Genomic DNA, 14471 nt, shown 5'->3' with positions numbered 1-14471 from the left:
TGAGTTACAATGATTGATACTTGAGTGATTAAAATATGTTCATTTGTATCGTACTACTGTAGGTCAGTCTTAAACTCTATTTTTTTTTCTTAGTGTTGAATTTAAAAGACTATTAATCTTTGGATTAGGATTAGAATTGTCCGAAAATTAGTATCAGTTTTTTTTTTCCGACTGAATCCATTTTTAGACATTTTTATGGAAAGCACGTATATATCTATTATATTCGCTTTGATGTAACAAAGCGTGTTGTGACCAAGTTATATAAATGGAAAATAGTCGAGAAACACACATAACCAGAGAGAGAAGCTTTTTATTACATGATAACTGGACAGGATGGAGTAATGGTATGGCTAGGCTCTCTCAGCTCTCTTGACCGGATCAGGGAGCGAATGCTTAGCCTTCATCTTCAAGATGGCACTAGCTGGGTTAAGTCCTTTAGGACATGTGGCCGTACAATTTTTGATTGCTCTGCATCTATACACTTTCCTTTCATCCTCTGTGATCGCTTGTAACCTCTCTTCTCTAAACTCATCACGGCTGCGTTAAACAAAAATAAAATATAAATCTATTTAAAGATATGCATGAATTGAAACCATTAATCTTCGATTTTCTATTCTAGTTTGAATAGAATGTATTGAAGATTTATTTTATTTTATTTAACCTGTCACTGATCCAACGGTACGCTTGTAGTAAAGCCGCAGGTCCTGGAAACTCCTCGGGATTCCACCAATAAGAAGGACATGACGTGGTACAACACGCGCATAGTATGCACTCGTACAACCCGTCTAGTTTCTTCCGGTCCTGTGGTGATTGACGGTGCTCACGTCCATCTTTAGGCGGCTTCCTTGTCTTTAACCATGGCTCGACTGATCTTTAATCACAACACAATAACATTCTTAAAGTTTACATAGAAATCACGATTTATGTTCCATTAATGTTACACATACATCATAGAAAGATATGGCTGGTAACACACGTTATTTATCTTTTCCGTTTTAAGATCAAAATATCTAACCAACATATTACCAATAAGGGACAAAGAAGGGGGATTTACTTACTTGTATTGTTGGTAAAAATTAGTGAGGTCGATGACTAAATCTTTGATGACGTACATGTGAGGTAAGGGAGTGATAATGGTTGGCTTCGACGTGTCGGAGTTTATAGGTTTAAGACATGCAACAGTATTAGTACCGTCGATGTTCATCGAGCAAGATCCACATATTCCTTCTCTACATGATCTCCTGTAACTCAAACTCGCATCTTCCTCTGCTTTTATCTTCTGTAAGACGTCCAGAACCTACGAAACACACATCTGGTTATCCAAGAATCGAAGCCCTCCAAAATTAAAACTAATCCTATGGAACTAGTTAGCAATCAATAAACCGTAGTAAATTACCATGGGGCCGCAAGTTGAAAGATCAACGAAAAATGATTGAAGAAAGGGTTTAGTATTTGGCTTATCAGGGTTCCATCTGTAAATCTTGAACTCCTTCTTGGTCACTTTGTGTTGGCCTGTTATCAACGGATTTTATATATATTATATAAAACAACATTGCGTCTTTAAAAATATTATAATTTGCTTTAAAATAATTATTGGTTTATTCATACCTTCTTTGTCTTTGATTGTTTCATGGGACTTTAGAGTATCTTTGGACAAGTCCTGAGCAGCCTTGTGACCTTTTAAGATGGGAAAGCCTCCGTTGCCACTTAAACTGCTGCTCAAACGTACTTTCTCCGCCGCTGGATTGCATATTCTCCGCTGCAGCAACCGGAACATCTCTGCTCGCTTGATCAAAAGATGTTATTGCATGGTTTTTAATTCGTTCGTGGAAGGAAAGAGAGTGAAGTTAGCATGCCGAGGAGAAGAGACCTTCTTCATTTCACTGACACGTAGACACTGTCGAGGATGTACTTCAGGGCACGTGTGCAACAACGTGTTCGAAGAGAATCTTTATTACATCATCTACTTATAAGGCCTATATAAAGCCCAAGTTTTCTACGATAAAACCCATTTCTCGAGGACTTCGACAAATCGGTCTTTATTTGTTTGACAGGCAAGAAGCATTCTGTCAATTGCATTGGATCTTATAATTTGTAAATCCCAAAAAGTTTTGTAATTGAAGTTAGTGGTCCAATTTTCTGATATAGGGAAAGAGATGATGCAAACGTGGCATGTCTCATTGTCTGAAGCATAACCCGCCTTTGATTAATCACACACACCCTTCTATACTTCAGCACTCTTTTTGAATGCTGCTTGTTTGAATGTCATTGTATGATTATGTATTTTTTATTTTTTTTTAAAAGGATTAAACCCGGGTCAATGATAACACAAGCCTAACCTCTATGTGGAAGTACAGCCTACGGATAGACCTTCTCATGGACATTCAAATGAGTCGAAAACAATAACTCATATCCGTGTGGCCGGTGGGGTTTAAATTATGTATTTTTTTATATAGCAAAATAGTAGGATATGATTTTAACTTTGGATATCAAACAAAAGAAAAACTTGTTGCAATGATTATACATTTTGATCAAAAATATTATATTGGTTACAAAGTTTTAATTTTTCCATTGGTTCTCTTTGGCTTGTTCTGTCTGTGTATAAAAAAGAAGTAATCAAATTACGAGTGAATTCTTCAAACATAAGCCAAAAAGATAACAATGAAAATTAGTAAAGATAGATCTTGTAATTTTCTTCGTGGTGTCTAGTTGCTTTGCTACAATCGTACAAGTTAACAGTTCCCGAAACTCTTAGATAAAAATAAAATAAAGAGGTCAAGACTTCAAATACTTTCACATTTAGCTTTTGACACCTCTCATTTAGCTACCTTTCAGTAACAAATCGCACAAAATAAATCATATCAGAAAAAGAAATAAAATAGATATTGTATGATCGTAGTGTACTTACTATTCTGTAAATTTAGATATTATGATATCAAGTGTGGATTCTCCGCGAGTGATTGAGATCAGATGTCAAAGAATCAAGCCAGTGAGGAAACCAACAAAACCTAACAGACAAAATAAATATTCTTACAGGTGGTAGGAATATTTTTGTTTGAAAATATAATTATTGCTTAAACTGTGGGTAACAGCTTAGACATTCGCTTCAAAAGGGAAATGAAAATATTTATGTAGATATGCATTATGATAATATTAATGTAAACTACAAGTGTTATGATCAGTTATTTATGAGTTTTGATTCTCTACATGTGTTTATCATGAACATTGCCTTTTGTAAAACAATTGCATTATCCACATATGATTTTTCTGTGATAATGTTTTATGATATTGATTTGATAATAGAAAAAAATGTTAAAATAAAATTATTTAGACGAGCATCACACACACACACACATATATATATTTGTTATTGTTTACTTTATTTTAGTAAAACTATATGACGATCTTTTCTTTTTTCTTAATTTTGTTTTGTTTTGTTGTTTATCGGATATATTCTAAATTGAGTATCCTGTAGATTTAATTTTTGGAATCTCTTTTCTTTTGTAAACCAATGGGTTTTTTTTTGTCGGGAATCAATAGATTTGTCATATTTGAGCACCTTATATCATGGGTAATATCCCTGAAAATCTATAAAAAAATGTAATGTCCCTGAAAACATTTTTTCTTTCTTTTGTTCTTCAGATTTTTGATTTATATATTTATATATTTATGACAAGTTCTTGTTAAAACTTAAAAGTAGGCAATAACATGCTGTTTAGATATGTGTAGTATGGTCAATATCAACAGGGGTAAGGGTTATGTTAAGTGTTTTTAAATTGTGTTTTTGTAAAGGGGGGGGGGTCTAATCGGTATAATACTTTTTTCTTATTTGTCACGATATCTATATGAAATTGATCCCTACCTACTATCCACCGATATTTTGTAAATATATCACTTTATACTTATTTCGTATATTTTATTTTATAAGATTTGACAGGTAGAATTTATAGAAGAGCATTAAATCAACGACTCAATTTTGATTAATTAATCAATGACAGGAATTCTTCGTTTACAAAAAAAAAAAAGGCTCTTTTCTTTCAAACTTCCAATTTGTTATGTTTTTTTGTTTACTTTATATAAGAACATTCAAACTTTAATATAAATAATTTAATTATAAGCAACCTATGAGTCAGTCCATATATAAGCAGGCAAGGGCATTGAAAGCCTTAAATCCCATGCAAAATTTATGGCTGGATTGAGATGTAATCTAAAATTAATATGTTTTTGTTTGCTAAAATGTAAAATATTATTTCAGAAATAAATATAGGTGTTTTAAAAATATGAATTATTAAATATAAGATTTCCATATTTGACTCTATAGAAAGAACAAATTAAAATCATAGACGTAAAATTAAAAGATAATTTGTTCAATATTCATAAGAGAGAAAAAGACTAAGAATATAATTATGCTACATATGAATTTGATAGATGGAGCAATTGGCACAAATGTGACTGAAATTCCCTTCTAAGTGTGTGTGTTTGATATTAACATTTTAAAACTAAAATTATCATACTATACTACATATCATATTGCATATTCGCACAAAAGAGTTAACTAATTATGAGATTGGATTTCATCCATTTAATTACATGAGTATATTAAGTGTTATGATACAGTATAGGATACTCGATACAAACACATAGTTCTTCCATATATGGATTTTTTTTTTGAAAATTTCATATAAAAAGAGAGAGAGATAATGTAAAGTTACAGTTGTATTCTATATTTCTCATATAGAGCACAACAAAACAAAATATTACATTTCAATTTGAATTGCTCATTTTTTCTAAAGATGATGGATAAGAATTAGAAGGTGTAAGAAGACATATGATTTGAATCATAAAATCATTGATCACCTAAATGTTTCTCTAATAAAATAGAACAAAAAAAAACACTTTGAAAAATAATAAAACACTAGGATTTGACCCGCGCTTTAAAAGCGCGGGTTTATTTTTCTTTTTTTTTAATAAATTTTGAATAAGGTTGTTAAATGAAATATTTTCATTTATTTTTATTGTATTGTTTTATTTTTATTTTTATTTTATAAATGGGTATTTATGTTTAAAATTGAACTTGATTTTTTTCAAAATTTGAAGTGGTATTTTAAATTTTTTCAATCAATTTTCACTTTTATGTACTGAATTTTTGAAAGATATAATTTTTAACAGATTTAACTTGTGAATAAATTAATATTATATTCTTTTAATAATTTAAGTCTTTCATTATCAATATTAAAATATTTTCAGAAAGTTTTAATTATACTGAGAAAAAAAAATAATTATGTGTAAATATTTGTTAATATCAATATTAAAACTTGGCCCAAATGAAAAATGTGAACTTAGATAAATATTAAAATCGGCCCAAATAGCCCAAAACCGTGAAATTAAAGGAACAAAAAAAGTTTGGGCCTATAATTAAAAGACCTATTAATTGAAAATGATACAAAATAACAGAAATACCCTTAATGAAACATGCAACTTCCTTATAACAGAAGGGTAGGTTTAGTAAAAAAACCAATAGGATTCTGCTTTAGTAGTATAGATATTTATGTCACTAATATAGAATAGTTCATCGCAATGGTAATTGTTTATCTTTTTCATAAATTTTCATTTCTTTAGCAATCAAAGTAGATGAATAGTTCAGATAATCAACCTCATGTATCGATCATTGATGCATTCAAGTGATACAAACGAAATCGCTGCCAATCTCCGCTTACCACCATTCTTGGAGCCGTTATTGTTTTTAGCATTTTCTCAATGATTTTTTCCTCATTGTTTCATTTTTCAGATGAGTCATATATGATGCATATCCATTTGTAATCTTTACCACAACAAACAAAAATATAAAAAAAAAAATCATTTGGGCTAATGAAACACATGTACAAGATAATTTTATCATTAATACATAATATATAAACAATATCATAGTCATCAACTTGTTACTTGGGTATGAACTTAATATTTTTTCTGTTATGTACATGATCTCTAATTTTTCTAAAAACAATCCACTCTATAGTAATTATGCTTAAGACGATTTCCGATAATTTACTTTTTTCTAAAATAAAATTGGTTGTTGCTCTAATATTACTTTATTTTAGTATAGAGTAAAATATAGAGTGATGACTAAAAAACAAGTTACTATATGTATAGAGTAAACTTATTTTATTTTATTTTATTAGAGAGTAGAAAATAAAATACTTTGGAACATTTTTACTCTAAATTCTGTTTTAGATTAGAAAACAGAATGATGTTGTAAATGCCCTAAAAATATGGATCAAAATTGATGTAAGTCTCTCAAATCTAATAAAGATTGATTATGCAATACTGAAATCTTTATGAAATTACTTGTAAAATAGTCAATATATAGTTCATTTGATAATACTATAATTATTATTTATTATCAAATGATTATAGAAACAAGTAAAGAATCGTCGGTTATAAGTCCGTATTTAGGGTTGGAATTGTTAGAATGGTGATGGCGGATTTGGTAACTAAAATGATATGAAATTAAAGTATGGTACGGTGCAGCTGCAGTTCATGCGGAATTAAAGTATAGTAAGATACAACTGCGATTTTAAGTAAAAAGAGGTGTAAAATATTGTTTTATTGGTACTAATATATACTCCCTTCATATCACTTTAAGTGGTGTCTAAAGAAAAAAAAATATTTTAAAATAATTGATGTTCTCGTTGTTTTAAGTAGAATTTAATATCATTTAAACTTTGTAATCAATTACAAACTATTGAATCTTTTTTTATTGGTTGAATTAGTTTCATTGATGATATTTTTATATAATCAAGATAAATTGTATTGAAGTCTGTATTTTTTTAATCTACGTGCAAAAACTTTAAAACCACTTAGATTGATATTATATGCGGTATTGAAAAATTATTAAACTAATAAAATAATATTGTTTTTGATATGTAATATATTTAAATAATATAGAAAATAAAATAAAATTAAAATATTAAATAACAAAATAGGCCAAAATAATTTCGATCAGAAAAGTATATTTAACGGTTTTGCTAAGTAAATTTAAAATAGTTTAACCTAAATTTTTTTTTGCAGATTTTTAACCATTTATCGACTTAACTAAAATACAGTTTTTAATATAATATATAACTGGATAGATAAGCCCTAATTTTAAGTATATAAAATTTTATTTTTGATATTTAGATATACATTCATTTTGGTTTGATGAAGTGTTTTGGAAATAAAAATCTATAGTCTGATCTTTTTATTTCAACTACATAACTATATTAATTAGAACTATAATATAATAACTGCAGTTGTTAGCAAATAGTTAAATAATAAATAAATACCTAGAACTAAAAACGCACATCTATCTCAAATACTGCACTATAATTGTAGCTAAACTATGCTAAGTGTGTTATTGTAAAATGTAGACAAACAGAAAAAAATAGTTTTTATGAGGTATTACAAAGGCGTTATTAAACCAAATACATCCTTCTTTTAAATTTTTTCCCCCGCTTTTAATTTTTGTTGTGATTGGTTTAAAGCGTACTAAATTCTGATCCGTCTTTTTAAAGACGGATATATTTTTTGTTTTAGTTTTTTTTTAATTTTAATTTTTGAATTTGAAATTTTTTTTTAATCATATTTGTTTTAATATTAATTTAATTAGATAAAATAATTATTTAAATAAAATATATAGATGGTAAAGACGGATATATTTTTTTGTTTTAGTTTTTTTTTTAATTTTAATTTTTGAATTTAAAATTTTTTTGTAATCATATTTGTTTTTAATATTAATTTAATTTGATAAAATAATTATTTAAATAAAATATATAGATGGACATAATATTTATTAATAGCTCGGGTTTCTGTTTTAATAAAATAATAAATTTGAAACCCGCTCTTAGAAAACTTTTCCATTCACACACTTAGAAAATAAATAGATTAATATTGTTTATCAAACAAGTGAACAGTACGTGAAGATGTCAGATCTCGGGATTTCACTTCAAGATTTCGGAGAAGCAAATCTAGGCAACTAGACAACAGCTATGAAATAGAACGACAATGACCTCAACAACTACACAGCCACCTCTAATTTATCCCTAAAACAATTAAATCCGTGAAAAAGGCATAATCTAAAAATAAATACTTTTATGTGTAACGTGTTACAAAGAAAGTAAATGCTTTAATAAGTTTTGCGGTCAAAAATACTTTTGTTAGCTTATAAAATCTCCAGTTATACAAATTATTTCGATTTGATCTAGAAGCCTTCCGTGATACTTGAGAAAATTGACTAATATTACGCATAACTTAATTAAGTTCCAAGTTAATGGAAAAGTATCGATCTTATACGAATACAACAAAAACTTTAGGTATACTTTTCAGAAACCAGCGAGTAAAAGTTTACTGTTTTTGCACTGTGACTGTAGTTGTAGTTCGTGGTTAAACTGAAGTTATCTACTCGTCCAAACAATTGATCAATCTAAAAAATGCCACAATATTAAGCAAAGAATACGAACCATAAAAAACATATAAATTATTAAGAATGTTATTATATCACTGTATACTCCATAAACCATAATTATCAAATTTTAATTAGAAAGTTATATGGTTTATGTGAGAGTATTAGAAAATGACGAAATAGCAAGTTCTTGTCAGTGACTAAATGACAATAAGCGAATGATTTCGTCTTGTTTACGATTCACCTTGTTAGTCCAGACCATAAAACAAATAAAATCAAACATAGATTGAAGAAAAGTACAAATGTACAATAAATACAATTAATTCAGGAAAAGGATACACACATTGTTCCATTTACTAAATTTAATTTGGTCACACAGATCATTGACCCGGTCAAAGGCTGTGCTCTGTTTGACAACTTCTGGTACATGTCTCTATTAATCATACCAAATGTCACTATTTCACATGTAATTACGCATTTTCGTACATATAGTAACACATATAGATGCCGACTTGAATATTTACATATTAGCCTCTCATTGGAATTCTACTGTTTCTAAATACAATTCTCTTAGCATAGAGAAGTTTTTTCATAATGAAGTATCGTTTTAAGTATAAAAGTACCGGAAAAGAATTAAGGAGCTATATGGTTATTGGTTGTATCATTTTCATATAGACTAACAACTCATCATTTTCATATAGACTAACAACTCTCTACCTAAATTTCCTAGAGGTTTTACATTATATATTATCAGTTAACTATATTATTTGCAAAAAAAAAAAAAACTATATTTTTAAAATCATTTAAATTTTTAAAAAACCATATATAATATGTATCTGCTGCTAATAGTAAATGCTATTAAATTCCATCTTCAATTTCTTATTCCATTCACATACGAAAACAACAATAGTACAATACTTATTAGAAGCACTCCTTGAAAATAATAATAATTTGGAAAAGATTATATATATATATATATATATATTCGTGTTTAAATAAAATCTCCATGTTCTTAAATATGTATTACTGTCAAGTAATTCACTTATAAATTTTGAATAATTGTAAATGTGATTTAAATACGTGCTATTTTTATTAAAAAGTATTTTGATTGTAAACCGAACCACTCTAGCAAACGATCAAAAGGCATAGTTCGAGCACCCTCTCTCTGATATTTTTAGCCCTAGTTTCAAATTTCAAGTTCAAGTAAATCAAAAAGGGGAACAAAAGGTAAAGAACGCTAAAAGTAAGAGTAAACCAATGAGAAGAAACTGTCCCCTTTTGATTGGTTTTTCCATGTCACACACAACCATCAATTTTAATTCCATTCACACTCTCTTCCTCTTTTCGAAGTTTTCTACAACCAAAATAATAATATCACAACCCTCTCCATTATTTGTCATTCTTCTCTCTAAACCATCATCATCATCTCTTTCTCTAAGCAATCATCTATCTTTCTTTTTAGCTCTCTCTGCCATGGATTCCGGCAACAGTAGTAGCATGCAATCTTCAAGCGGTGGTGGTGGAGGAGACCAAGAAGAGTACGACTCACGCGCCGATCAATCAATCTCTGCTTTATTCAACAACAACAACACAACCACCGCCGGTCAAACACAGCTTGACTCTCTGATAGCTAACTATTTCAACACCGGTTGGTCAACAGATAATCCTCTCTGGTCAACAACGACCGTGAAGCCCACTGATGGCTCTACACCACCAGTCTTCTTCACAAACCCACTTCAACAAGATCTGAGAGTAGTCTCAAACACGAACACAAGTAGTCCCATTAGTTCTGTCCCCACCGACAAGAAAAACGGTCTGGCGGTGACAACACGGATTCCAAAGAAGAGATCTCGAGTCTCGAGAAGGACACCAACCACTGTTTTGACCACCGACACTTCAAACTTCAGAGCCATGGTTCAAGAATTCACTGGTAATCCTTCAAATCCTTTCACAGGATTATCCTCATCATCCTCTCCTTTTCCAAGATCAAGATTTAACCTATTTGGCCCTTCTTCTCCTTCTTCATCCTCACGACCCTTGAAACCCTTTCCTCACAAAATTACTCCACCACCATCGACGAGTCATCGTTACCTAACTCCTCCTTCTACAGATTATCATCAGAGTCTTCTCCTTAACACGAACATGCAAACCATCGCAAACCCTTTTCTCAACAACCAGAGCTTGGGAAGGAGTAATGGTTTTGGAGACGTGGACGTAGGAACAAACTTTGGGGGGCTTCACAACATTATTGCCTCTTCATCGATGACGCAGCCAACCCCAAACACGATGCATGGACTCGACAAGAATTCTGAAACCGATAATAGTGATCCGCTAAGATCAATCAGTGGTGGAGAGCAATACATGATGCTGCAAAGATCCGATGGTTACACACCTCCCGTTGCTTCTGGGTCGGAGAATAATTTAGCAGCGGTGAGGAATAAAGGTATGAAGGAATTATCATGGATCTCTTCTTCAGATTAGATTCGATCTAACCTTTTATGATCGTATTTAATATTTATTATTATAGATATATGAAAAATGGATCGTAGCGAAAATATTTGATGAATGGAACATTAATTAGTGTATGGAAATATTTTGGAATCTTTTATGTTCTAAAGTTTGTGGTCTAAATTAACAGTGACTTTGTATATATTGGAACAATGTTATTGTTATATCGGTCTTGCTCCGTTTATTAACTGGACTGGATTGGGTGTGGTTATATGTAATAGTGGATCTATATAGTAGTGTTTGATTTTGAACATCTACTCGATGTTTCTATACTTTAAAATTCTATTTAATTAAGGGAAGCATGCAACAAAGAGAAAAGTTTATGTCACGAGGGACCCAAATATCATGCTATAAAATGTTAGCTCTCTTGATACGTTGTGTTTGAACCCTAAACAAAAGAACATTGCATTGGTTGTTATTTTATTTCACCTAGGGTTAATTATTTTATTTACCTATAGATAGAGTGATTGGTGGCGATATCCAGGGAATTGTTAGCCGCCGCTTATCGTAAATTAATCCTCATATTTTTATTTTAAACTCACATAAATTAACACGTCCTTCATCTATTAATCAATAATATTAATAGATGCCCAAAGAAAATATTTTTTTACGACAAATTTATAATTTTATTGACTTGAAAGTTTTTTTTTGGAAATTAGAAAATGTTAAATCCGGGTCTATTAAAAATGTAGAGGTACAATCCACGGATAAATCTTTTCCTCTGACATTCAAATGAGCCGAAAACAATAACTCATATCCGTGTGGTGTTAACTTGAAAGTTTCATATCCGAAATCCGAATACAAAGATGGTGTTAACCATACTGGAGGAAAAATACAATCATGTTAATTCGTCGTGTCTCGTTATTCGACAGTAATCATACTCGTCATTCAGTACGTCACCATGTCCCGTAATTTCTTTAATCATAGTCGTCGTCATTAAACCAAACTTCGATGGTTACACTTACATCTATGGGGTATTTTCAATTAGTAAGCAAAACAGAAAAGGGGAAAAAGGTTAGTGAGCAAAGTTGCTTCAATCACACAGAAATTAATCAAAAATTGTTCGTTTAGTTATGAGGTCAGCTTCTGCTCGTTCTTCTTTTCCTCTCAAAGAAATGGTGAAAGAGTTTAATCATGAATAATAGTTTAGTTAATATGAGATAATTAATCTTGATCGTATAACAACCATTCTCTCTCCAAATCTATCGATTTGCGCTTCTTATAGTGAAAAGAAGGACGTCATGCCTAGACGATGGCGTTTGGGGAAAGTACGGTTCATTTTTTCATATTTTCTTACAAGAATCCCTTTGGTTGATGATATAGTGAAGATCTTCTATTCTTTTTGTACCATGAGGTAAATCAATGGTTTTTGTTCTCGCTTCATTAATTCAAAAGATCTCTGTTTTCTACTTATTACTTATATATATACAAACTGCTATTGGAAACGGTTAATAAAGCAGCTCAGAAGAGGAAAAAGAAAACGTTTTGATATATCTATCAATTTTGTATAACATAGAAATCTAATGATTGATAAAACATGAATTTTTGTGAAAATAAAGCCTTATCTTTCTTTATATATCCTTCTGGAGATTGGAAATCCAAATGATTTAGGCTAAGGATTTTAGAAGATTTAGGGGGCAAACAATTGTAGCAGTTTTGTTGTTTTGCAATGATGTTTCCACGTTGATAACTTGATTACCAATTGTTGTAGTGTATAATGCGTTTTTCATAGGCATGACAGGACAAGTCTTTTTAGCAATAGCTACGCCCCCCCCCCCCCCCCCCCCCCCACCCACTATTTTCTCTACTTATATCGTAAAATTGAAAAGGTAAAAACCTTTTTATGCATTACGATCGATCACACTATCATATTTCTATATACACAGGCAGATATGATATCCCCACTAATAATCGACTTTACGAAATATTTGGAACATATAATACCGTTTTAAATCAAGAGATTAGGTTGCAGTTTACGAATTAAGGGGGCCATTACTGTCGAATTCATGTATAAATCGAACAATCGCCATATCCATAAAGTAGTGGAGATGTCAACTCCGACCCTACATCAGATGATTACTAGAGTTGTTCAAAATATTGACCATTGGTAAAAAAATTCTATTAATAAGCTTATAGTTAGGGGTGTTACAAAAAAAAAAAAAAAGCTTATAGTTAGGGACCCTTAGAACATCCTTAATGGTATAAATTAAAGGATATAGCTTAGATATAAAAAATTAATAAAATAATATAAAAGATAAAGTTTAATAATAATTAGTAGTAGGATAAGTGGGAGAACTTAGCCAAAATGCTTCTTGTGTAGAACCCAAAATATACATTTCTCATCACTTATTCAATTTTTTCATTTTATTATAATGCTCTAAGAGGCATTAAAATATACTGATAAAGATGCTTTATAGTTATGAGTATTTTTTTTTGTTTACCCATATATCATCACCATTATTTCTTGTAGTGCTTTCTTCTTCTTTTTTATTGTAGTGCTTGATATACAGTAATAGTCATTCCGTTACATATTTGCAAACTTCTTGATATACAGTACCTGCAAATATGTGATCATGAGAAAACATGACAACTAATCACACATTAATTATAAACCACGATAATCCGTAGATATGTAGTTTCTGAGAGTGAGAGATATACAAATACGACTATAAACACTTGTGCGAATCTCTAGAATATGGTCAGTCTGCAAGGACAGTAGCAGCATTTGAAGGTTTTCTTAGGAACTCAGTTCACTAAAGATCAGTAACATGATATACCCAAATCTAGATATATACATATATAACTATAGATCACTTAGTTAGGCACATAGAGTTTTGATCAGAAGTTCAGAACCCAAACTAATCTCGGAACGTGTATTACAAGTATACATTACTCTACTATCAACTGCTTGACAAAAAAGTTTTAAGAGCCAAAAGGAAGTGATATAGTTAGTTGACTCCATGTGGTGAACCTCTACATTCACCCACCAATAAAATTTAGTTATTTAAGATTTGATATCTTTTAAAAAAGGAAACTAAATAATAAGAATTTAATGAAATAAAATTATATTTTTAAATGAATAAAAAATAGTAGTAATTATAAAAAAAAGAATTTTTGTTTAATATTGATAAATCTGTCAATAAATACTAAACCCTAAACCCTAAACCCTAAATTCTAAATACTAAACCCTAAACCCTTGAGGAAAGCCTGAACCCTTGAGTAAATCCTATACCCTAAACCTTTAAATTTAAACCAAACCCTAAATCATAAACTAAATCCTAAACCCTAAACTTTAAATCATGACCTCTAATAGGAAACTCTAAATCCTAAATTTCAAAATGGTTTATGGTTTACGATTAAAGATTTAATATTTGTCCAGGAGTTTGGGTTTAGGGTTTCGTGTTTAGAATTTAGGGTTTAATATTATGGTTTAAGATTTAGGGTTTAGGGTTTAGGATTTAGTTTATGATTTAGGGTATATGATTTGCAAGGGTTCAGGCTTTCTCCAAAGGTTTAGGGTTTAGTA

The 14471-nt window shown here is 30.3% G+C and overlaps 2 protein-coding genes across 2 annotated transcripts; one reads left to right on the top strand and one right to left on the bottom strand.

The window, feature by feature from the left end:
- Positions 1-181: 181 nt before the first annotated feature.
- LOC108810800 (succinate dehydrogenase [ubiquinone] iron-sulfur subunit 3, mitochondrial) lies at positions 182-1890 on the bottom strand. The gene is made up of 5 exons (XM_018582880.2): positions 1609-1890; positions 1397-1512; positions 1059-1297; positions 662-871; positions 182-537 (listed from the first exon to the last, which is right to left on the bottom strand). Exons 1-5 carry the CDS (start codon positions 1775-1777, stop codon positions 351-353), a joined length of 921 nt encoding a protein of 306 aa, XP_018438382.1. The 5' UTR covers positions 1778-1890; the 3' UTR covers positions 182-350.
- Positions 1891-9734: 7844 nt separating this feature from the next.
- On the top strand, positions 9735-11202 carry LOC108807166 (uncharacterized). The gene has a single exon (XM_018579424.2). The coding sequence runs from the start codon at positions 9911-9913 to the stop codon at positions 10916-10918; it is 1008 nt and encodes a 335-aa protein (XP_018434926.2). The 5' UTR covers positions 9735-9910; the 3' UTR covers positions 10919-11202.
- The last annotated feature ends 3269 nt before the right edge of the window (positions 11203-14471 follow it).

The sequence above is a fragment of the Raphanus sativus genome, chromosome 6, assembly GCF_000801105.2.
Source record: "Raphanus sativus cultivar WK10039 chromosome 6, ASM80110v3, whole genome shotgun sequence".
NCBI classification, from domain to species: Eukaryota; Viridiplantae; Streptophyta; class Magnoliopsida; order Brassicales; family Brassicaceae; genus Raphanus; species Raphanus sativus.
This window is presented reverse-complemented; position numbering and strand designations above follow the sequence as displayed.

Coding starts and splice junctions, on each gene's coding strand:
- LOC108810800 (XM_018582880.2), bottom strand. CDS start 1,777: ATGTTCCGGTTGCTGCAGCGGAGAATATGCAATCCAGCGGCGGAGAAA. Junction 872..1,058: donor AATTTTTACCAACAATACAA/GTAAGTAAATCC, acceptor TTGTGATTAAAG/ATCAGTCGAGCCATGGTTAA. Junction 538..661: donor TACCGTTGGATCAGTGACAG/GTTAAATAAAAT, acceptor TGTTTAACGCAG/CCGTGATGAGTTTAGAGAAG.
- LOC108807166 (XM_018579424.2), top strand. CDS start 9,911: ATGGATTCCGGCAACAGTAGTAGCATGCAATCTTCAAGCGGTGGTGGT.